General features: G+C 47.9%; 1 protein-coding gene across 1 annotated transcript in view; it reads right to left on the reverse strand.

Moving 5' to 3' along the window:
• Window positions 1-2,591: 2,591 nt before the first annotated feature.
• Window positions 2,592-25,439, reverse strand: part of Wdr1 (WD repeat domain 1) — a 35,533-nt gene continuing 12,685 nt past the window's right edge. The window contains exons 4-15 of the mRNA XM_057772596.1: window positions 22,467-22,614; window positions 21,289-21,469; window positions 15,090-15,167; window positions 14,797-14,877; window positions 14,249-14,482; window positions 11,486-11,575; window positions 10,665-10,819; window positions 9,298-9,385; window positions 6,837-6,947; window positions 5,720-5,893; window positions 5,324-5,468; window positions 2,592-3,705 (exon numbers count right to left, since the gene is read on the reverse strand). Coding sequence (XP_057628579.1) covers window positions 3,599-3,705; window positions 5,324-5,468; window positions 5,720-5,893; window positions 6,837-6,947; window positions 9,298-9,385; window positions 10,665-10,819; window positions 11,486-11,575; window positions 14,249-14,482; window positions 14,797-14,877; window positions 15,090-15,167; window positions 21,289-21,469; window positions 22,467-22,614 — 1,592 coding nt within the window. The 3' untranslated portion in view covers window positions 2,592-3,598. The remainder of the gene's footprint in view (window positions 3,706-5,323; window positions 5,469-5,719; window positions 5,894-6,836; window positions 6,948-9,297; window positions 9,386-10,664; window positions 10,820-11,485; window positions 11,576-14,248; window positions 14,483-14,796; window positions 14,878-15,089; window positions 15,168-21,288; window positions 21,470-22,466; window positions 22,615-25,439) is intronic.

Consider the following 25,439-nt stretch of genomic DNA (forward strand, 5'->3'; position numbering starts at 1 on the left):
TTAAGGAGGATCTACACTTCCATGGAGCCATCAGCTCTGAGGTCCATACTGGGAACATTCAGCTCCAACAGGTTCTGGGTGACTTGATGAGGAAATCCGCACAAGACTAACCCCAAGAGATCCTCGGAGAGCTATTTTCATGCCTGTCGGGTGACCACCATCACCACTGTGCCAGTTCAGGGGTCAGCTGGCCCTGCCTCTCCATGGACACTGCAGCAAGAGAGCTGACCCTGCACTCAGGAGAGACGCCCCAACCCTCACTGGAGGTGAGGGAAAACTGACCCTGAAGACATGGGCACAGGGGAGCTGGCTCTGCCCCCTTATCTGAGTCCAGTGGCTGGGACTGACCAGCTCAGCTACCACCTGGGTCCACAGCCGGACCATGTGTTGGCCCACCCTAACTTCTACCCCGTCTAGGACCTGCTGGAGCTCGTGAAGGTTCTGGTCCCGAGGAATAATATCTGCAGGACCTCCATGACTCGGGATGGCTGTGGGCTGAGGGGAGTTTCAGTGAGGATCCAGCGATGATGGTGTACCAGACACCAGAGGCTTTGAACCAGACCAATGACTCACTGCAACGAACATTTGCAAGAAAGGCTGATTGGACAGAGGGTATGCTAAATGACACAGTGCTGCCAGTGCCACCAGGACAAATGAAGGACTTGGAGAGGCGGGAAAGATGGAGATTTCCTGTGCTTGTTTTTGTTTGCATTTTAAAAATTTTCTTTTGGCGCAGGGGTGAGGGACGAATATGCGAAAACTGGGAGGTGAGCATAGTTAAGGTGCATGATGTAAAATTCCAAAGAATCAGTAAATAATTTTTTAAAAAAACTATATATATCTATATATCTATCTCCCCAAGTATCAGAGTTGTGTATGTGTGTTGGTGCATGGTCTTACCCAGTGAGACTCCACTGGAGAAAACTGCACTGGTTCCCTCAGGGTGAGAAAGAATTAGGCTTCACAGTGCCTGAAGCTGGCTGATGGGCCCTGCTGGTGGGCATGCTATTCTGATTCAGTGTAGCTTGGGGATCTTAGCATCTTTTCTCTTTTCAGGCAGTCAGAACTGTACCCCAAATGTAGTTGGCTGGCATAGAGCTGTTATCCTGGCTCTAAGAGGAAGAGGGCAGGTCCCATCCCACTGCTGTGAACGCTCCTTGAACAAGTCAGTGATGACGACCTGGTGGTCTGGTGTGTGGCCACCAAACCGCTGGCTCACTAAAACTTCCCACGCCCCCCTCAGAGTGGACTTTCCTTGACATTCTGTGCTCCCTTGAAGCTTTCACATACAGATCTTTCTTGTTGAAATGATAATAAAGATTGTGGGTACGGGTACTTTTTTGAAGTGTCTTTAGAAATGAAGCCAACCCCACCAGCCTGCTGTACACTGGTGGCACTTGAAATGGGGTCACTCAATAGGCATTATCATGCACTGTGGTTTCTATTCCTATATTTTGAAAATTGTACTAATTTCATGAAAAAAAACCTTCAAATGTGTTTAAAGAAAAAATTGCTAGGTATCAAACTCATGAAATGTTCCTTGGTCTGGTACAGGGCAGTGTCTGTATCATTGGTCAAACTGTTATTCTCCTTCCAGCATTGGCTTAGTTATGAATATTGTCAAATGCAACCACTTTAACTTGCTTGTCTTTCTTGGAACCAAGTTTGGGGGCTGCAGGAATGTGTCAGTAGCTAAGAGCACTTACTGCACAATCACGAGGGCCAGAATTCAAGCCAAGTATTCTTGTATGCGTCTGCCTCCAGCACCAACGGAGTCAGACAGGCGTGCAGTCTATCAGAGAACAAGAACCCCAGGTTGTGGGAGAGGGCTTGACTTGAAGCTTCTGGTCTCTGCATGTGTGCTGTAATACATGTGCACTTACATTCACACATATAAAGCTTGTGTTTAAAAAAACCAAACCAAACCCACTTTCCATTGAATTGTCCCTTGGCATCTTCTACCCTGAAGCAAATGATTCCTTTTGTCAAACTTTGCGGCTCTGATGTCCCTCTGACTCCACAAGGATTGAGACCTAGACAGGCCGCCACCCCTCAGAGGCTGTCCACTTTCATCCACTGACTCACTGACATGAAAACATCTGGTCTCATTGCCCAACATGGGTCTGACCTTGTTCTGTGGTGATTTGTGTTTCAGATAATGGCGTCCTTTTTACACCTGAATGGAGGAGCAACATCAAGAACCCGAGAAAGGATTGTTTTTATGGAGAGTATATACTTGACCCCAAGAGCGGTACCTTTTGCTTCAAATTGCTTTGGCTGTAGGGGAAGTTTTCTTAAATACTCAGATCTGGTTCCTGGCTTGAGGATTTAGGCTGATTATAGACAGGAGGGTGAGATAACGTCAGGCCTAATGCTCAGTTTACAAATGAGGGCCTAAGGGGATGGACCAGGCCACATGGGGTCTGGAAGCAGGGATGGGAACAGGCAGTCCTGGTTTCTCTGGGGCTATCCTTCCATGTGATTGCCATAATGTGGGTTCGTGAGGACCCTACCAGATATGCTGGCTGGTGGGTCCTTCAAAGCATCCCATCCTCCCGCACGTACCACCACACAAAGCCAGTGATCCACAATCAAGAGAAAAGATATTTAATTATTTCTCAGTCTAATCTCTTAAAGCGCTCAAAGTGTTTTCACAAATGCAAGGGGAGGGATTGTTCTCAGCCAACATTTACCAGTGATTCCGACAAACGCAAAGAAACTGCCAATCATGGTGCTTTATACTTACTTTAATTTCTGCACTGAAAAAGAAAAAAAAAACAGGTAAAAACATGACAAGTTACAGTGACATCATCTTGTCCTTAATCTCTGCTCTTGGGGCCAGAGGGGGGGAAGAGACAGGAAAACATTGAAGCATGGTTATCATGTGACCAGAACACCTCAGTCTGGCTAAGGGCTCTACTCGCCTAGACATGGTACTGTCAGTGCACCAGCTCAGGAACAAGACAGACAACAGTCAAGATACATTTAAAAAAAAAATAATTTCCATGATTTCCGTTCTTAAAATCAAGCACAAAATCTGATCTGACAATGAGGTCAAGGTTCACGTGTCCCCGTGGGATCCGGGGATGGCTCCAGAGAGACAGCCATGTAACGTGACTAACACCAAGGAGCAGACACCTGTTCTCCACAGAACGCTGACACAGGGGTCTGCAGAGCAGCTCCTCCTCTCCAGTGCAGCTGCATCCTGCATCCTGCATGGGAAAGGGGAGTCGTGGCCTGCTCCCTACCCAACTTCCTGATAAGCTGCAAGAGCCACAGGGGCTGGGGTCTGTGCTTTGGAGGCTGCTGCCTCTGGAATGTTCCACGCTCTCATGGTCTGGTGGGCTGTAAGTTTTTAGGTACGCTCCACACGCTGTTTAAGTGCTTGCTTTATTTCTCATGTGCAAACTGTTACTGTCTAAAGCTTTCAGAAGGACGCGTACAGACATGGACACCCTGCAGAGAGGAGGGTATTCGCAGGCCCTGCTCACTCCCGGGGCAGGCGGGAAGGGGAGCATTACAGAAATAGTTAAGAGAAGGGTGCTCCGAGGCAGTTAAAATCTAGTCCCTGATTCGGTCCATGGGGTGAGTGGTGTCCTCAGTAGGTGATTGTCCACTCCTTCACAGAGGCGTCATGGGAGGTGGTGACCAGTGTGTGCTCATCTAGCCAGGCCAGGCTGCTGACATGGTGCAGCCGGTGAGCATCTGGGAAGAAGAGAGCAATGTGAGGAAACAGGCCCACTCTGCCTCTCCCTGTATTTGATTAAGAAGAGAGAAGTCAAGGCTAAAGTCATCAGTGAGAACCAGAAACTACCACAGAGGCAGTTTCATTTTCACAAGGACAAGTTTGTGAGGGCAGAGGCAGGACCAGGTGAGCTCAGCCTTGTACCAATTCCAGGCTTCTAAAATGCCAAGTGGTTCCTCTCTAATTCCCAACACTGATATATATCACTAGTCAGATAAGAGAGAACAGACACACGTGTGGGTCCACAGGATCTACATTCACAGATTCAACCAGTCAGCTCCACACTGGCTCTGAGCTCAACAGACCAGTTACTCCGTCAATACCACAGCATGACAAGCGGATGAAGTGCACTGACACTGTGTCAGTTTATATAAAAACGGTGCCGTGCCATTTCCAACAAAGGACTTGAGGTCTTTGAATTTTGTTACCTGAGGAGGTCTTGTTACTAAAGTGGAAAGGATGGGTGGAGAATGGACAGCAAGAGTTGAGGACGTGTCTGGTGCCCTCCAGAAGTCATACCAGAGTCATACCACAGTGATGGGATTCCAGTTGCCATCTTACCTCCATTATTCTTGACTCCAGCCATGAGATCCTGCACCTTTGGACTCCTTCAGCTCAAACTTCTCACAAAGCCCCAGGGACCTCCCAGTTCCAGGAAAGGGGTTCCCCAACAGGATTCCTAGTCCCTAGGCCCAGGTAGCTCCTAGCCTAGATCAGCAGCCTAACCTAGGTGGAGCAGCTGTCTTGGGGGGTCGGGCCATCCTGGGCCAGAGAACTCCCTAAGCTGCAGCACTCTCCATGGCAAGGCCAGGAGTCTGTGACCACAGCAGACAGACGCCAGCACTGTTCTTGGACCACTAGCGCTGACACAGTACCTTCCTGATCCATTTATTTGTGAAATTTCTAGATTTCCTTACAAACCAAAATGGCTCCTTGGAAGTTGCTTCAGGATTCCTCCTCCTGGTCTGCCTTATATGAATTCTGACACAGCAGATAGTGGGTCTCTCTAACCTGCAGCTGTTGGGGGTGGTCTCAGGACAGCTTTAAGATAGGCTAGGATCTCTGTTCTGGTACACACAGGAAGTTGTCTCCCAGGGGACAGTATAAAATGGAATGTAGCCGTCTCACTCAGGATCACCAGCCATATGTGACTCTGGATCCTAGCATGGAACTACCAGCAGAAGCAGTGTGATAAGATAACGGATAACCAGAATAAAGATTAAAAAAAAAATCTGTCTCCTTTGAAAATATGTTTGGAAAAACATGCTTCCCATTACTCTATTGACGTCACCATGGTGGGACTGAGCTAACTTAGTTGTGAGTTAAGGCACAGGAGCAGGGTGGGAAAGAAAGGTGTCAAAAGCTTTTCCTCATTTATGTCCTACATACGGAGAGCAAGGATTCCTACTGTAATGAGTGTCTCAGGATCCTTCTGCACAGGCCAGCAGAGTGTCTGGTGTGTGCTGGAGGGAAGGACAAAGCATCATCTCTATCAGGTCACCTTTTAAAGCACAAACCCCATTTGACCCTAGGAAGCGTGGTCAGGGAATTGACAGACTGAGACCCAGGGTAAGTTACCTTGGATCTTCACTTTGGTCTCTGGATCACTCAGTGTCCATACGTATACCATCATGTCCATGCCACCAGAGGCAAAGTGTTCATTGTCTGGTGACCAGGCCAGGCACACAATTTTTGCATGGTGTCCATAAAAAACATTGTTCTCCTAGTACAGAAAGAAAACAGAGGCATAGGATCGGAGTGCAGGCCAGAGTGCATGTGTCCTCCCAGCCAGCCCCCACAGTAACAGGGAAAAGTCCTAGTCCCTGATCACTACCAGCAGCCTCCCAAGAGTTCCAGCAGGTATCTGCCATTCACAGAGTGGAAGACATAACTGAGCAGGTCAAAACCCAAGAGCATCTGGCTAGGGTGGGTCCTCCCTTAGGTCTCTAGTACAGGGCTCTGCACCCTACTCACCGAGTAGCCATCAGCCACACTGAACACTGTGACCACCTTACTGGCATCACACACAGCTAGGAAGGCGCCATCATGGGAGTAGGCCACGTCTGTCACTGGCCCCTTGGCTTCTAGGAGCTTGCCTTCATCCTTTAGTGTGGTGCCCAGGATGGAGTATACACGCACATTGCCATCCTGTAGGCAGGGATAGGAAGTGGTCACTCCTTAATATCCACACTATGTGCCCTCTGTCACAGCGGAAGGTCAGGTTTTCACTAAAGAAGTACTCTGCCATGGCTCAGTAGGCACCAGTATGAGCCCAGGGCTCTAATTGCCAAGAAACAACTGATTCCTCCTCCCATACTCCTTTATGCATGTCATCTCAACTGGGCAGAAAAGACTGGACCCCAGGCCTTCTTACTGTTGTTCTTGGTGTTGGCTGGCTACCAAATAGGCCCCATAAATAGTATTCATAGCTCCCTGAAAGGTCAATGTGGAGAAAACTGCACCAACAGCTTCCCAGTCTCTAGGGGCACCAGTTGTGCTGGGCAAGCTGCATATATCTGTCTCCAGCAAGCTTCCTGCCACCATGTGCCAAGTATACCTTGTATAATTGCTATTCTTGGTTATTAACTTGACTATATCTGGAATTAACTAAAACCCAAGAGCCTAGGAATATCTGTGAGGCTTTTTTTTCTTAATTAAAGCATTTGAAGTGGGAAGACCACTTTTAATCCAGAACTTTTTTTGTTTTTTCAAGACAGGGTTTCTCTGTGGCTTTGGAGCCTGTCCTGGAACTAGCTCTTGTAGATAAGGCTGGCCTCGAACTCACAGAGATCTGCCTGCCTCTGCCTCCCAAGTGCTGGGATTAAAGGCATGAGCCACCACCACCCGACTAATCCAGAATTTTTAAATCAGGAAGATGCTTTAATCTGTGCTACACCTGCTGGCCGTCTATAGGAAGGACATGGAAGGACCTTGCTCTCTTTGTTCTTCCTCTCACTGGCAAGTCCATTCTTTCTCTGGCATTAGAGCATACTTCTTCAGGATTCCAGTGTATACTGAAGACCATGGCCTTTTCCAGGCCCCAAATTGTTCAGATACCAAGGTCACAGGGTAAAGAAGAAAAGGACCTTACCGAGCCCCCAACAGCCACTGCGTCCCCACCAGGGTGCACAGCCACGACTTCGGGCTCGTAGCCAGGGTTGTCGATACTGAAGCACTTCTTCTGGTCCTTCAGGAGGACAATCTGTAACATGAAAGATGTAGTCAGGTCAGTGGCCCTTTGAGTTACTGTTCATCAGTAGGAAAGGTGAGTTCTGGTTAGTGGCTCTGGGCTCCAAGCCACACCCTGGGCCAGTCTCAACCTCGATAAAAGCATTTCCTCCCTCACTGTAGGGACCGTGTTACTTTTAGTTGCAGGCCAGAACCTGAGAAAATGTTCAGTGACAAGCATGTGAAGTGCTGATCTCTGAAGGGCAAAGGGCAGAAGTACCAGGGACTTGGCTCAACCATCAGGGAAAGTGGCCTGACTTGAGGATTCCACCTCTAGATCCTAGATCCTAGGTCACAAGAAACAACCAATGCCTACATAGTGCAGGTTTTTGTTCAGCTTGGAGGACAGTGTGTTATCCAAAGTAATAGTAACTAAGGTTACTGGACACTCAGCACAGAGTTGTTTGTGCAGCCCTTCAGGGCACCAGCGGAGGTCTGTGGGAACAACTGTGCAATCCGAGATGCAAGGAAGAGGAGGAGCTGGGAGGCATAGCATAGTTGGGGTGGGGGTGTAGCAGGGGGTCTGCAAATGTATTGCTCTGAGAGAACCCTCAAGACCTACCCCGCTCTAAGAGAGGTGGAAGACTATGTGTGGAGAACGCTATACCACACTCAGTCAAGCTGGGGCAGGCCATGTTTGCCCGAGCAGCAGACACTTCCATGTGTTTGCTGTTAGGACTTTGGAGATATGTGGCAGCCTGATCTTAACTAAGCTACGTTCTGGTTAGGGGTAAAGGTCATACATGGACCTTGCCTTGCTCCCCACAACAGCAGATAAAATGTTTACACACATGCACAGAGAAAAGCCCTTCTTTTGGGAGATGGTGCCCTAATCTGCTATTACTCTGTGGAGGAATTTGTCACTACCTTCTGAATGACAGGTAATCTGAATCCCTGCTTTCACCCACCTTGGCTAATTCTTCTGATCAGCCTCAAGGACAGGGTCAGCTTAGGGCCACTATGACCTCAGATGAAGTAACTGGGGCCTGGGACAAAGAAGTGCCTGTCTGAGGCCTTCTCACAGAAAAGGCCTTAAGTCTTCACGCACTGTTCACTAGGGCCAGGTGCTGATACAAGGCTGACAGATCTGCCATGGAGAAGCAGCTGCCCAGAGAGCCCCATGCAACACATTCCTTTTTGTGCCTTGTGGCTGCCCAGACTGAGTTACTTGGCAATGCCATCGAATTATCTGGGACACAGAATCCACGCTCCCTTTAGCAATCAGCTTCACAGACCAGGGAGGGGCGGGGATTTTCTGAATGGCTCTTTCTTCAGCAGAGTCTGTCACTCAAGCCAAAGGAAGCACTAGTCAGCTTCTGGCTCTGACCACAGATGGGATGCCTGGGTTTGCAGAGATGACACATTGTGGAACAGAATTCTGCACAAAGTAGGTCAGGCACAGATGTGAGCCCAGGGCTCTGTTCTAGAGGAACAGATATACAGGAACTAGAGAGTTAGACCCTATCATGGCCTGGGATCTACCTTCTCATGTGGCAGTGTCACCCCAGCTAAGCTGTACTAGGAGTAGAACAACTTTATCTTCACGATCACCCGTGCTTTTGTTAGAAAGAACATAAAAGCTCAGAGAGGGTGAGCTTCATTAGGGAAAGGCACATCTGCAGAATAATGGCAAAGCCATATAGCTGAGTGCCTCAGACCTCATGGAAAGATGGCTCTATAATTTAGTCTCATGAGACCAGCTCTGCCCTCTTCCTGTGTCTCAATTTTGAGGGCAGCACTTTGCTAAAAGGTCCTAACTAGTAGCAGAGTGAGTCCATGCAAAGGCAAGCCTGTAGCACAAAACCCTGGCTACACGTACTTGTTATCTTGACACAACCTAGAGAAACCTAGAAGATGGAACCTCAGCTGAAAAACTGCTTTAATTTAAACAGGCGTGTGGGGGTATTGTCTTGACTACTAATTGACACACACAAGGAGGACCCAATTCATTGTGGGCAGTACAATCCCTAGGCAGGCATTCCTGGGATAGGAAGGAGACCAGCAAGCAGCATTTCTTCAGAGCTCCTGCTCTAGTGGTCCTCAATGATGGCCTGAGTGGCTGCTCTTCCATAAGTCCTGAGTTCAATTCCCACAACCACATGGTGGCTCACAACCATCTATAATGAGATCTGGAGCCCTCTTCTGGTGTGCAGGCATACATGCAGGCAGAACACTGTGTCAACCTTTCTTCCCCAAGTTAGTTTTGGTCTGTGTTTTATCACAGTATCAAAAAAAGAAACCAGAACATGAGTCATGGGTGAAACTAGACAGTAGTTATACATCTCATATCCCACTACTTCTGGTTAAAATGTAGCCAACCATACCTGTCCAATGCATACGACCACAGTATATCCCCCAGGGCCAACAGCTACACACTTTGGTTGGACATCCAGTTTCACAACACCTTGTCCACTGTTGAGGAGGAGGGAGGGCAGTTACTTCCACATTCAGCTGGTTCAGCATGGTTATTAATACATACTGAGAAAATTGCACCTCTTAACTATATGGAGAAGAAAATCCTACTGTAATCTCTCCTGAGGGGCAACTTGCTAAAATTTGAGGTGACAAATAGGGCACTGAGGTCTTTTTATCATAAAGGGAGACCAGAGTAGGGAAAAGGTGTCAGCAACAAGTGGAGGTTAGAAGTTGGGTAGATTCTTCCTGTACACCTGTGCTAAAAGCAGACATATTATCCCCACCCATCTGTAGGCTCGAGACTAGATTTTCTAGGTATATACAGAATTGAGTTCTGCTCCTTCTGTGTGTCATAGCTGCTCTTCCCCTCACGGTTAACTAAAATTCCAATACCTTTAATGAAGACCTAGTTCCCTCTTATATTAGACAAATGCTATCAAAACTCACCTAGAATAATTTATAGCCCTATCTTTCTTGAAAACATTAACAAGCTTCCACAGAACTGAGTCAAGCCATGGTTGGCCACCAGGACAACTTTCATGAGTGATATCACAAGGCAATAAGAAGCAGACAGCCGAGACGCCTGGGTTCTCAGGTGCCTTTGTTCTCAGATGCCAGTGGCCACTCATCAAAACAGACTGCACACATTGGCAGGTTTGCTGCCAGTCTGAAGTGGGACCCTTATAAAGATGCACTCCTGCCAACCCCATCCTTCTCCTAGTCACACATTTCTACCAAGATGTGAGCTACAAGAACTGCTTTAGAGGGCCGAGTTGGGGGTGGGTGGGAGGTCTTGCTAAACTAAGGTCAGTGGGTCTATTTCTGAGTCAACGACTTGGAGCAGCCCATCTCACCCCCCCTTGCCTGTTCTCACCTTTCATTGCTGAGGATGGACACCTCTGATTCAGTATCCACTTATACTCTAAACAGGAGGTGGCTCCTTATACCCAGCATCTGGCATGCCATCAATCTGTGAGCTTCCCTTGAACTTTTCAATAGCCTAAGCTTTATTGTCACTACCTCTACTGGCAGAAAGATAGACAAAATAATAATGCATGGGCTGCATCTGCTTTGGTGCAGAGTCTACAACTGGCCACACCTATGAGTCTGGTTACTAGGGCCCTGCCACTCAGTATCCTGGGCTTAGTACCTGAATGATGTTCAGAAACAAACATAAAGGGCAGACATAAACCCCTTGACATGGAATGTTACAGGCACCTGTGGCTCCTTCTGGACCTCTCTAGAGTCATGGCTGGCTTCCTCGGGCAGAACGTACCTGTAGTCCCTCAGCGTGAGGTTGGTGTACCGCACAGTGTCGTCCATGCTGCAACTGACCAACTGGCCAGACTCATCCACTGTCATTCTGGACACCTGATTGGTGTGGCCTTTTCCAGAGAAGGAGTCATTCTCTCCTGTCTCTGAATCCCAGTAATGTGGAGTACAATTAAGGAGAAACCAGACCTCAGGATGACAGTATCTACTGCACTGGACAGGCATGGCTGCCCTTCACACAGACAGAAGACACCGCAAGAACAGGAGGCATTCTCACGGATGGCCAAGCTTAGAATTTCAGAGCTAAGGCAGTGTAAGTCAGTGGGACAGCCTGGCTACTAGCCAAGAGACCAAGGCAGTAAATAGCACAGCCTTGTTTTAAGAAGGCACATAAAGCTAGCGTGCTGGACACAGGCGGACTTGTCAATGATGGACACGACGGCTGACACACCTAGTGTATCACAGTCTAAAATCTAACTTTCTGGGTGCCAACATAAGGCCACGGTAGGCCAGGAAGTTCCATAATATGTGGTACTTGCAGTCAGAACACAGGCACACAATAAACACTGTATATATAGTACTATAACCTCTGGACTATAGGATATACATGAAACAAATGATTTTAGGTTTAGACTTGGGTCCCACTCACAAGGTTGGTATCTCTATGTAATACTCTGGAAACAAAAACAGACAAAACACTTTTGGCCACACAGTTTCACCCTTTTTAGGATGGGAGAGTTTCCTGGGTCTTGGGAAGAGAAAAGTTGTCTCCAGCACCACGGGAAGAGAAAAATTGTCTCTGTGACAGCTCCGCAGTCAAAGGATATTGATATGTCCATCATGGCTCCCGGAATAGATGTAGGACTTGCCACCATTTCTGTGCACTGTCAGACACTGGATGGATTTACTGTGACCCTGAGAGGGAGACAACGGGAAGGGGTGAGCCGAGGCAACAAGTCCTACCCTCTGCCAACCATGAGCTGAGCTATGCTGGAACCCCAGCCATAAATAAGTCAGGAGCTACAATTAGTCATCCATCTCCCAGTCAGCTGATCTGACAAACCTCCATATGCTGCCTCCCTCAATACCTAAAACCCACACCTGGGCTAAGAACAAGGTCTACACTAAAGCCTAGCACTTAGAACCTAACCCTTATCCCTGCTGCCACCCATGAGCACATTGGCTGGGTCTCTCTCAGGGTGTGAGGCAGCCAGGATAGGATTATACACTGGAGGCCCTGGTGCTCTAGGGGTGACCACTTTGGCTCAGGCCCTCCTTGGTACTTATTCTTCTTAGTATTCCTCCCAACTGATGAAGGAGGTGGCCTTGTGTACACAGGACTCTCTAGAGAGCACCTCTCACATTCTCTGCGATTGGCTCAGAGAGCACGTCTTAAGCTCTGACCTCACCCTTTCCCTGGGTTCTCACTAGCCTTGCTGGTCTGCTTTATGTTTGGGATTTCTTCCCTACCTCTTGTCTCAGGGATCCTGTGGGTCCCCTTTATTGCTGCCACAATATGGCATTTACCCTCAGCTAATAGTGACAGTCCTTGGTAGAATGCACTGTATAATGTCTTAAGAGATGAGAGCCCAGGCTCTGTTCTGTTCAGCACAGTACGAGCCTTACGGGAGTCCAGGAGATTTCCTAGTCTGCTGCATGAAAATCTAAGCTCAACAAGATTCTGGGGACCTGTGTGTTTCTTGGTTGCCTCTGGCAATGGCCCTGCTTGAGAGATTTAAGATTTCAGTCTTCATCACAATGTCTAGTCCTCTCTGAGGTTGGGTTGTTTAAAAAGCTAATATTCTTAGGTGATTCTCACACACCCTCAAGCATGAGAAACAGGCTAGAGAAAGCACCACATAGGCCAGCCAGGAGCCCTTTGCTATAAAGCTCCCAGGTAAGGTGGCCATGTAGCCAGGGCTAAGAATCGCATTCTAATCTCAAACTTCTGGTTCCCTGGTACAGCTCGTGTTCTCAGCAGCCTGAGAGCGGCAGTGGCCACCTGGCATGAGCTATACTGCTGTACAAAGAGGATGAGATATAGGTTTCTTTGAGAACTTTTATCTGTACAATTTCTCACAATTGAAACTGGAGCCATAGCACAGAATTGTCTGTCTCTGGGAAGCTCTGGCTTCATCATACATGACTTCCCACCCGCAGCAGTACCCATGTTCTGTCACACACCCAACCCTGGTCTGGGACCCAACAACAGAGGGGCTCCCAATTCTGTCCTCAGGGTCAGCGCCAAGTTGCCTTGTTCTGGGAAGTCACTCAGTGGGACTGGGAGGTCAGGAGATCCCCTTTGTGACCCTGCATATTTGGGCCCTTTGAATAGCGGGTTGTACTGGCTAGAGAAGAGATGGGACTGGGCATTTTTTTTTACTCGAACAGCTTAAAATGTAAACTCTGGAAATTATTAGCAACTAGGATGAGAAGTGGGGAGCAGGAAAGGGAGCCTATGTTCTGGATAGTTTTATGCCCACTTGATACAAACTAAAGTCATCTGAGAAGAGAGAACTTCAATTAAGAAAATGCCTCTCTAAGACTGGGCTATAGGCCACCCTGTAGGGCATTTTCTTAGTGACTGATGAAGGAGAGCCCAGCCCATTAGGGTAGTATTATCCCTGGACTGTTGGTAATGTGTTCTATAACAAAGCAGGCTGAGATAGACATGAAAACAGCATCCTTCCACGGCTTCTGTAGCTCCTGCCTCCAAGTGCCTGTCCCTTCCTTCGATGATGAACAGATATATGGATGTGTAAGCCAAATAAACCCTTTCCTTCCCAAATTGCTTTTGGTCATAGTGTTTCAGCATGGCAATAATAACCCTAAATAAGGAAGCTTGGCTGTGGAAAACCTCCCTGAAAATCATGGCTCAGTCATTAAGGACCCTAAGATCTTCCAGAAGACAGGGTAAAGGTGATCCTGGGGGCTGCCCCACTTGGCTACAGATTTCCTGAGAGGCTAAAGTGGCAGAGGCAGATGGAGGCAGAAGTAAGACGTTCACTCAGCCAGGAAAGCACAATGTGGCCTGCAGCACTTGGCTTGAACAAGCCCTAGGGAGGGTTTGGAACCTCAAGGTATGTTCTGTTCAGGATGGCCTTTGGCAGCTGATCCGTTTGCTCCTGTCCTCTATTCCTGTGAAGCCCAGGGTATCCCTTATGCCCATTTTCAAACTACACCATGATCCAGATTCAAGGCCATCCCTCCCACGGACTCCTAGCTGAGCCCCCTCTCATTTATTCACTCAGCCTCCATCTCACCCTCCATGCTCTATATTCTATCTAAACACTCAGAACGTTCCTGGTCTTGTCTTGAGTTGTGAGGCACAATGCAAGTCCTAACAGAAAGTCAAGCCACTCAGGAAATAGTGACTTTCAGCAGCAGAGAACAGCGCAGACCCTAACTGTGCATTGCTCACAATACTTCCAGGGGGTTACTAATGTCCCAAAATATCAACTTGACTTCTGCCGAAGGATGAAGGAAGCTTAACATTTCTGCTTCCATTTGGCTATCCCTGTTTCCCCATTTCACAGCAGACCACAGGAGTCTGTTCCCTAGGCACACCATACCTAGAACAAGGCTCACCTTGATGACCCGGAGGGGCTTGCTGGGGTTGTTTTTGTCCAGGTAGTTGATGTATCCAGATAGGGAGATGCTGAGAAGGTGGTCCTTCTGCCACAGGCAGCCCAGCTGCTGGTCCAGAACATTGGAGCCCATGGGAAATGTGCTGACCACAGAGTTCACATTGACATCCCAAATCTTAGAGGTTTTATCTCCAGACGCAGACAGCAAATGAGTGCTATCAGGACTCCAACTAATCTATTTCAACAAAACAGTGCCGTATGTCAGAGGGTTTCAGAACCACATGTGCCCCGAAAGCAGCAGCCTACCGCCACCGTTTCACGAGAGAGAATAGGGAACTGAAGAAAGTGTTAGGATGAGCCTAGTTCCCAGGGTTCCTGCTCAGCCATTGGCTGCACCCACCCAACTATCACTTAAAGCTGTGCCATGGTTCAACTCTTACCTGCTTACATCAATATTCATCTAGTTTCGAACAATCTACGATGACTTGACTATCAATACAGAACTGACTAAATTAAACCCAGCAAATCAGGAAACAAACTTATACTCACAGCATAAATTCCTCCGTCATGGGCCTTGGTTCCTCCAAGGGCACACACTTTCTCTCCCGTCTTCCCATCATAAATGAATATCTTCAAGAAACAAACAAGTTATGTAGAAGCTGGTGTAGTGTGCCATTACCCCACCATTTCCCCAGCAACTGTGGCTATACAGTTGGAGCCTTGAGCAGTCTTTGAAATAAGAGACCTCTATCTGCTGGACTTTGGTGAATCCTGGGAGGGGAACAGGGAGCACTACCATGAACCTGCCTAGGTATAGTCCCCTTCTCAGTGCCAGTTCTTACCTGGCCATCAGCGCTAGCTGTGGCAAATCTGTTCCCATCAGGAGAGAACCGCACACAGTTGACAAAGCGGCTGTGATCCTGTGGGAGAGAGGGCTGTCATACACTTGACAAAGCTTACAAAAGCATTCTACTTAAGCCCCTTCCCCTGAACACAGGTAGGATTCATTAGTCCACAGGAACATTTTAAGCTTAGAGAAACTCCCAGGCAGTCCCTCAGCATAGCTCAGTGTGAAAGACTATTCTTCAGTCAGGCCTCCCTCCCCTTATCAAGTGCCTCCTAATGCATCCATCCTCTTCCCTCTGAGGCCCCAGACGGCTTATGTACTAATTGCTGGCTCTGAGATAGCTGTTAAGAGGCACCTCCTGTCAGGCCTAGTTAGCTCTGTGGGTGTTTGCTAAGGAACAAATGAGTTTTTTTTTTTTTTAAAAAAAAATCAAGCAGCGGCTGTGACTTTTAATCAGGATAAAGAGTCTGAGACCAAGGCTTAAGGCAGGCCAGGGCAGTACCTAGTCTTGGGAGGTAGTAATGGCACAAAGGGCCCTTGCTCTAGTTCTGGAGACTCCTTACTTATGTTTGTGTTTGCCTGCTGTTCTGCTCTTCTGGTTACTCTCATCTGTTTAACTGCAGTTTCTCAGGCACAACTCGCCACACTGCATGGAATCAGTCTTCCCAAGTTAGGGTCTCATTGGCTCTGCCACTGTCACAAGTTGTCACCATTTCATGCACAGGGCCATGGCAAGCTTTAGGGCAAACTCTTCACAGCAGAGCATGAGGCTCAATGGATTTGGGCAACTTAAGCTGCGACAGTTGTGAAAATCCAGACTCCAATTTCTTGTCTGCATTGACTTGCCTACACTGGCAGGCCTGGGCAGGTTCTGGCCAAGGGGCAGCCTAGTGGGTTACAACCTTAACTCCTCAGACTGACTGCCACCATTCTGACATCCATCTCTGGGTGCAAAGAAGCCTGCTACACAGGAGACCCTGTGTCTCACATCTATTAGTTGCAGGGCTCAAGATGATGGAAGCAAGATCTCAGAGCCAAACCCCTTCCTGACCTCTGTGGTGTGGTATACACACCTTCTTTTGGTCAAGGTCAAATAACCCAGAGGAGGTACTGATGTAGCCACAGCTAGACAAGAATATCCAGCTCACTCCCCATTAATCTACCCCCAGCACAAGGGTTTCACACTGGGTCCTCAAATGCCTGCTCTGCCTATTCCACAGAAAGAAAGCAAAGGAGCCACACTGGTGTCAGCTTACTCTTGGACCCTCTATTTAGACAGGGTTATTAGGGCACTCTAGAATTCAGAGACTGAAGTGCCCATCCCAGTAGAGACACCCAGAGACCGAGGATAGACCAAGGGTACAGACTTGTTACTGTGTAAAAGGAACATGTAATGAAAGGAACATTAGAGAAAAGCAGACAGCAAGTACTCAGCTCCAGCCTCTAACAAACGCCTTGTCCCTTGTCACTGCTTCCCTGGGGTCAGACAGGCCCTTAGTACTTGACTGGCCAGATGCAGAGTGATCTTAGGAGGCAATACTGGAAACAACTCATAGACTCCAGGACCTCCATCAGGGCTTGTGGTCAAGCTCCAAAGCTTTTACCTTTGTGGGACTCTCTTGGAAAATGCACAATCTGGTAGAGGTGAGGTACTGTGCCCTAGAGACCACACAGGTTTAAGAGACTAAGAGAAGGCTGGACAAAGCAGACAAGGAATGGGTGACAGAGCCTACATGAGCCCATTTAGAGCCCTAGTCCATCATTCCTTTCTGCAACTCAGGCACCAGAGTGTATATGGGCAGGAGACATGCCTGCTCCTGAAATAGACCCTGTGCAGGCAGAACAGCCAACAGTAGCCCATTAGCCAAAGAAAACGAGGGCTAATAATAGTGTTTTCCACAGACAGGGCCCAGCAGTGTGGAGGGAGTTTGGAAAGTGTCTCAGTGAGTCCAGGAGTTCAGCCACGTCACATGGCTGCCGACCACTCCACTTGATGAGACAAAGACTTCTGGTCCTCGGCCCAGTCATCCAGAGGTATCACATTCAACCTCATAGGTCTCATCTTCAATATCCTTGTGTGAAATGTTCCATTCTCCTGTAATTACTCTTGCCCCCTCGTAGCCAACACTTAATGAACATGGGCATAGACTGTATCAGTTGAGTTCCCAAAGAGCCCTCTCTCCAACCCCACGCTCCTACACTATCCCCATCATCTTCTTCACCACCAAAAAACAAAAAAACAAAAAACCACCACATACACACAAAAACCCCAAACCAACCAAACAAAGAAACCACCACCACCAACAACAACAAAAAAAAAAATAAAAAAAAAAAACCCAAACAAAAAAAAAGTTTTGAGTAGACTTTCAAATCTACTCCACTGATGGGGATTCAGGTGCTCTTGAGCTCCTTAATGGTCTGACTCTATATTGGACATGCTTATTACCCACGTTGGCTCATTAAAGACCTTCTGCAGAAGGCCTCTTGAATTCACACTGGTTTCTCAAAGGGAGAATTGTCTGCAGATGATGGGAGAGCCCTGCTCCAAAATCCCAAAGGTCTTCTCTATGATTCATCCATAGGGGCATGCCAAAGGCCTCCAAAGAGCATCCCTAATGTTCTTTGGGATGTTTACTGACATCTAAAGTACCACTGGGTCTGCCAGAAGCAATATGTGCAGGAAAGGCAAATCCATAACCAGAAAAAGTACCTACTCTACAAAGCATTATCCTTCTCCATTAAGAAGTGGTCCAACGTGGTCTACCTGCCTTGTTTGGTTGGTTGCCCTAGAGAATGGTGCGATATTGGGGGCTCAGTGTTTCTCTCTACAGTTAGAAGATCTGGCATTTATCAGCAGCTGAGGCCAGATCAACCTTGGTGAGTAGAAGTCCATATTGCCAATCCCAGGCAAAATCTCCATCTCTGCTATCATGGCCACTTTGTTCATGGGTCTACTGGGCAATAACAGGGATGGCCCACTCACTCCTTCTAAGGCCAAGAGTGGATCCCCCAGGGGAAACCTGCCCATCTCATCCATGGTCTCTCCTTTGTTTCTGGAGAGTTACCTCCTAAGGTCACCTACTACATCCAAAATCCACAGTGGGTATAGACAAAGTAGTACTTTGGTCTATTCCAGGAAAAAGGTTTCTCCACCCTACTTTCAAATATGGACAACACCCAAGTGTGGTAGCTAGGGCTGGCAGGCATAAATAACTCTGGCTACAGGTAAACCTGGGCTCACTTCAGAATTGCTCAAGTCTATGCCCTGCTCTTAACAACGATGTGATGTGATATGATCTCCAAACTTGGACCAGCAAGTTGGACATGACCTTGGTAGATCAGGTCTTTCTCCCAGCTACTATTTTCCTTCTGAGGTTAGCACATCACAGGCTGGTCTCATCACATATCACACAGAAATTCTTAACAATTACTTTCTGAGGCCCCAATTGTGCCTTGTCCCAGTGATACACTATGGGCTCTCCTCCCAGTGCTCAGGAAAGCTTTCACAGGGCAACTATCCACTTCAGCCCCAAGACCCTTACAAGTCCTGGGTTTCTTGCCTAAAGACAAACCATGAGGTAGAAAGCAGATGTGAGATGTTTGACTTCAAGGACAGAGTGCCTGTGGGCTGTTCACTTGGATGAAGATTCTAGCAAGCACAGGCTATTTGGCCTGCAGACAGAAGGAAGTAGAGGTAGCCTGGTTCCTAGCATTCATGGACTAGGGATGAAATATCTGGTGAAAAAGGATTGCTATTTGGATTTCAGTTAAAAAAAAAAGTTAATCTTCTCTAACAAACATAATAACAAAAACCCAACACCCTCACATAATTTTAGTTAAAGCCGCAGATATTTTAATTTTTAAAGCCTTTCACTAGGAAGAGCTCAATGAACTCCTTAGAACCACTACAGCTCCAGCTTTCGTTATCAGACCCCACATGTGGGCACTCAGCCCATCTTTCACAGAGAGCCCCACCTACCCTAGGTTTTCTATTGTTCCCCATCTGTCAGCACACTACCCTACCTCAAGACAGCACGAGGGAAGCCACAGCAGGGCAGACATCACCCCTGTCCAGCCCTATAACTGCAGCTTCACTCCTACTGACTAGCAGCCAAGGTCAGATACACATTCAGTTACTGACTCCAAGTCTCCATGACCTTACCAATGGGCCCTCTCTCCCTTTTGTCAGTTGGTTCTGTAGGAATAGTTTTAGATGGAAACATGAACCTTCCCTGCAATTATGGGGTCTGGACGGGGGTGGGGTGTGTGTGTGTGTGTCTTCTGGTGAGAGAGTGCAGAGATACATTTAAGCTGGAAGGTAGCAGAACCAATTAGTTCTGTGCCAGGTGCCACCTGGGTCTCTGTTCCTTGGTCCACAACCCTTTCTGCATCTTCCAGGCCTAGTAGGGCCCAGGGTTGTAGGCTCCAAGGACTTCAGTATAAATGGTGGTGTCCACCTAGAGATGGCCAGCTGAGAATGTGAAGAAAGGGACGGGATCAGTCAGGCGCCCAGTGAGTTCACACAGAAAACTGAGGAGAGGCATAGGCTCCGTGCCAGTGACAAACCCTGACCCCACATCTCCATTAAATGCTCTTTAGCTGCTGTGTTCTTTTGCACAAGTCAATCCACACATGCAAGAGAAAGGACCACTCTTGCTTCAGGAAAGAGAGCCCCACCCACACATAGCTCAGATCGAGAGCCCAAACAGTGTGGAAGGAAGTCTGGGGAAGGCAGGTAGTATCACTAGAAAACTGAAGGACAGTTTTCAGTTGATGTAGAAACCTCATCTTCCCTTCCCCAAGATTAGACCCCAGAGATTGGCTGGCTCAGCACTCCTCAACTCAGAGTCCATGGGGCATCCACCCCTGCTTAAGAACACCAACCATGAGCCACATCTTTTAACAAAGCTCCCAGAATAGCCACACAGCCACTACCTCCCAATGGAAGCCACAGCAGACCAGGAAGAGAGCTACAGGAGGTTAAGAAACTTGGATCAGCACACCTGCTGGACACAGACCTTACTTAGCTTCCCCAGGGATGAAGCAGAGCCGACTTCACGACAAAGAAGGGATCCCTAGATAGTCACCCGTACTCTAGCCAAGACCTGTTTATGGAAACAGCCTACTACATGAGTCCTGTCCTTGCCCCTGCCAGGGATTCTGTGCCTGCTATTTATGACTTGTTACGAAAATACTAAAATTAACAGTCCTCCTCAGCAAGTCACTTTAAGGATAGTATCTCATTTAATCCCCAATGACGTATGGACACTGGAATCACTGACACTTCTGAGGGATAAGTCTGAAGACCTTGGAGAAGCTACAAACACAACCACCTTCAAGGACAGAAGACATATCCTTTCTGATTAAACAGTCACTCCATCTCCCGTTACCAGAACTAGGACTAGCTGCTTTGTTTATGGTATATGGGAAAGAGTCACTAGGAAAGCCAGCGCAAGCAAGAGAGCTGTAAAGACTGCCCAGGTCACAGAGCCTTCTCCCCCATCACTTGGCCTCCAGTGTGTTAGTTAGCCTGAATACTGGTTCTCATCAGTTACCCTCACTCCAGAATGGCAGCCTGAACACTAGAGCAGTGACAGGGCATGAACACTGCCAGCTACACCTTGGACAAGGCCCCACAGACCACTATCCTGTGATGGGAAACAGGAGGTGGAGGAGCCTGTCACTTGGCCAAGTCAGGGACAACTGCAGAGCAGGGACCCTGAATGCTCCTCAAAAAAAAAAAAAAAAAAAGGCTGAGCACTTGATTCCTCAGCCAAATTCCACTCCGGGCATCTCTGCTCTACATGGAGTTACCCTAGAGGCCAACTCAGATGTCCTGAAGGCAGATCTTTTTGCTAATTTGGTGGCTTAGCAAGGCCAGCTTAACAGAGCTAAATATACTGGCATTCACTACCCTAGTACTATGTGCACTCAGATTATCCTGGGATATGCCCTTCCCTGCTGGAGCCTTCATGTCCAGCTTGGAATCTAGGATTATGAGGGCCAGGGATGGGAACACCTCCATCTCTCCCTATTTTCCCCACTGAATCTGCTTCCTATACATTACAGCACTTAGAGCATACACTGTTCCCTTCTTGCATCCATATCTAAACATATTCACCCAGGCTCCATGATCTTACATACAAACCTCAAAACTCACCCAAAACCACCCTAAGAAAAGAAAGCCCACTTACGCCAATTGTAAACTTGAACTTGAATGGCGGGCCTTCAAAGAACGCTGCACAGTTATCATCACTTCCTGTTGCTAGTCGGTAGGGCCTGCTCTGCTTGATGTCCACACTGTTGATGACTTTGTTGTGTCCTGTGATCTCACCCACAGAAGAGCCACTGTCCCATAAGAAGACAGCTCCAAACCTTTCCCCAATCAGGGTCAAAGAGAGAAAGAAGAAAAAGAAAAAAAATTAATACAGAAAGGACAATGGGGAAGCCAATGGGAAAGCTGCTGGAGCACAGGCCTGTGATGGATGTTGCATGGCTACCTCAGGATTCTCTAGGGACTGATATTGCCCTAAGGCCTGATTTAGGGCTTTCAAGCTCATGTCCAAAGGTGTCCCAGAACAGATGGAGTCTATGCAGGAAAGGGGCCAGCTGTCCATGTCTGCATGGCCCAGTGTTAGCACCTTCAACATCGATGTGCTACAGGAAGCAGCACTGGGGAACAGCTTCCTGGCTTCATCACTTTCTAAGTTTCTTTAGGAAGGCCAGGCAACAGGCAAGGAACTGGCCTGCTCTGTGCTGGCACCTATGCCACAAACTGCTGTAGCTACTACTTCTGCTAATGAGAAAACCTGGGCTGCAGCTCTCACCCGGCTGGTCACTAGTCCCATGTGGGCAGCCTTCTCCCCAACAAGATCTGTTTACCTCTTTGTCATGCACAGAGAACCTCGGGACATAGGCCCATCTACAAGAAAAAACATGCCCAGCCCTTTTTCCTACAGCGCTGAGTGGACATGTCTAATGGCTTAGAGGGTGCTCCAATAAAGTAACATTTCTTTCACCACCAGGCCCTTTCTTGCTGCCTAGGATACAGGCATAACAACTAGAGTCCAGAGTTCCAGGAAGTAATGGGCTTAGGACATCAGAGTGTGGAGAGAGAAGGTGCTTATACCTTGATGACATCCCTACTATGTTATGGAGTCTCCCTGATACATGAAAAATTGGCCCTGAAGGGACTAGTGGCTCCAACTAGTCACACCACTGGAAAAGAAAGCGTGTTGGCATCCTCAGGAGCTGAGTCACACTTGTCCAAGCCCATAGAGACCTTACTGCAGCCTCTTCCTACAAAAGGGCAGGCAGGCCATAGCATAAGTATGGGGATGGGAGCAGGGAGGGGCTGAGGTGAATGACTCACTTCTCCCTTCCTTCCCCGACCACGGCGATCCTCTTACTGTCTTCAGTCCAGGCAATGTCCTTGATCTTCCCAGCAAAAGGCTGATACTCATACTTTAGAAGATGCTCCTTTTGTGTGGTATCCCAGATCCTTAGCTTCCCAGAGACATCTGCAGGACATGACAGGGTAGAAGGGCCACATTTCACCACCATCCAGGGAAGCATGGCCAAGGCACCAGCTCCATTTCTTCTGGTCCAGGCTTAGTACTCAGCCACTCTTAAATCAAGGTGCTGCCTCCACATAGCTGTCACAGTACCCTTATGTTCCACTTCGCCAACAACCCTTTGGTAGGATCAGAAACAGCCCAGAGATAGCCAAATCTCAGCATATCAGAAAATGGTTTCCAGTATGATTTGCAGAGCACTTGCATGAGCTCCACAACACTGGGACTAAAACCCTTCATTTCTCAAGTATGATAATGCTACAGGACCTGCCTCTCCTGTCAGGTACAGGCGCAGCTGAGCAGACCATGATGCGTGGTGACCGGTGGCCACTTGCATACCATAAGCCTTACTCCTACAGGCAGATGTGCAATCTCAGTCTCTTGAACATTTGCCCCTCCTCCCCACATGTAAGAAGTGGGGCTGAGTAATATGCTTCTGTGAGATGGATGAGGTGGGCGGTACAAAGAACGAACAGACTATGGTGTGAGTTGTTCCCCATGGAATGCTGCCAACAGATTGTAAAGAAAGGAATACTTGGGGTCCCCACCCACCTCTTCCCAAATTAGCATCATGCCTGTGCCACAGAAAGAAAGGGAGTGCTTTACCTAACTCTTTTTTTTTTTTTTTTTTTTTTTTTTTTTTTTTTGGTTTTTCGAGACAGGGTTTCTCTGTGGTTTTGGAGCCTGTCCTGGAACTAGCTCTTGTAGACCAGGCTGGTCTCGAACTCACAGAGATCCGCCTGCCTCTGCCTCCCAAGTGCTGGGATTAAAGGCGTGCGCCACCACCGCCCGGTGCTTTACCTAACTCTTGAGGTTTACAAAGCTTACATGGCCTCCAAGAAGGCAGGCAGGGTGTAGCTTCTCCTGAGGATGCCACAGTGCTTTAGTGAGCACTGAACAGAAGTAGAAGCTGAAAACATCTTCCCTTTCTGGGCTTAGCAGAAGTGGGGGAGAGCAAGGGCAGCTCCAGCGGAGGGCAGCAGCTAGCATCCAGACCTTGTGCGTCAAGTATTCAGGGACTAAATCTGTCTCTGTTGGATGCGGGCTTCTTGGACCGCATCAAGACCTCACAGAGGGCTCCTTTGTAAAAGTATTACCTAAAAGGGTCATCTCACGGGGTTGCTATGAGGTCAAAAAGAAGTCACATATGTAAAATCTCAGACTAATCTTCAGAGTACAATCAGTTCTTGTTCCAAGTGAACCACGAACTAAGGCTCTGCACACTACAGACCCCCACAACAAGCAAACATAGGACCAATGTCTAGAGCAGTGCTTCTCAGCTCCTAATGCCATGACCCTTAACATTATTCCTCAAGTTGTGGCGACTCCCAACCATAAAATTATTTTATTGCTATTTCGTACTGTAATTTTCTACTGTTATGAATTATAATGTAAATATCTGTGTTTTTCAATGGTCTGAGGTGACCTCTGCAAAAGGGGTCATTCAATCCCAAAGAGGTCACAACCCACATGTTGAGAACCACTGGTCTAGAGCCAGGACATGCACAAGACTGGAAACGCTATTCCTATGTTTCCAGCTATTTCATGTCCAGCTGGGACACCAATCCCCAGGAACAGAAGACAAGGTAGGTTAGTGGTGTGCCAGAAGTCCCTCCCCATTCACCGGTCGTTAAAAGTCCAGGAAGACAGCAGTGTTGAGGCATATTCCAGAAAAAAATAGAGACCTGTTTAGTCACTGAACCAACAGGCCAGGATGAAGCCATTAGTAAGAGGAGACGTGAGTGCATAGGAAAGGCACTGCCCCTCCCTCCAAACATACAGAGGCAATCCATATATACATAGGCACCCTACACAGATACATACACACATATGCATATAACTCATGAATAAAAATGTACACAGGCATCACACAGATACATGTTCATGCATACACACACACTCATTTGCACATTAACTCAAGCACACATGATCACGAGGCCTCTTCCTATCAGGGCCCACACTGTCCCCCCCTTTTAGGCAGGGCAGGACCCAGCTTTTCTAGCCCCTGGGTTCATCTACCTGCTGCCACTCTCTTCATGGAGTTCTCCGTGCCATCCCTTGAGTGGCATGCAGTCATTTATGCACTACCTCTACCACCAGACCAGCAGCGTCTTCCTCTGGGCCCACTTCACTCTTTTCAGAGGAAGTTGGAACAGGAAAGAGATAGAAAGAGCCTGGAGATCAAAACCAAGACCTCAACCTATCAGGGTAGACCTCAACATTCATCAAACATGGGATGGGGGCCACATCCCAGGTTGGGTGCAGGGGACAAAGAGACCGAATAGTTGACAAGTAGCTAGATCATTTTCAGTCATCTGTTGGTCTAAAGAGCACTGGGGGAAAACTGCCCAGTGCAGTGTGACATCAGGAATGGGCTTCTTCCAGGCAAACTCATGTTCACACTTAGACAGGAAGCAGAGCCACAGGAACAGCCATTCTTCTGAGACTGTGTCATCCTTCAATCCCACACAAGTGGTACTGGGAGCACACATCGCTCATCAAATGCCATGGGGCTTGAAGTGGGAGGAGGAGGACTTGAGGAGAGTAGCTTTTATTCCCCAAGGAGAGCTAGTCTATGTACATCTCCCTTCCTGCCATGTCTGTCCTTTAGGAAACCTGTCCTGGACAATGGGCCAAATCAGGTACCCTTCTGTATCTGTAGGGCAGTCTGGGAATTACTGTCAAGCATCAAGGGGATAGAAGAGCAGACAAACATCAACATCACTCCAAGATGTTGAAGAAAACTGAAACTGCCTTAGAAACGACTCCTG

The sequence above is a fragment of the Chionomys nivalis genome, chromosome 6 (assembly GCF_950005125.1).
Source record: "Chionomys nivalis chromosome 6, mChiNiv1.1, whole genome shotgun sequence".
In the NCBI taxonomy this organism is placed as follows: domain Eukaryota; kingdom Metazoa; phylum Chordata; class Mammalia; order Rodentia; family Cricetidae; genus Chionomys; species Chionomys nivalis.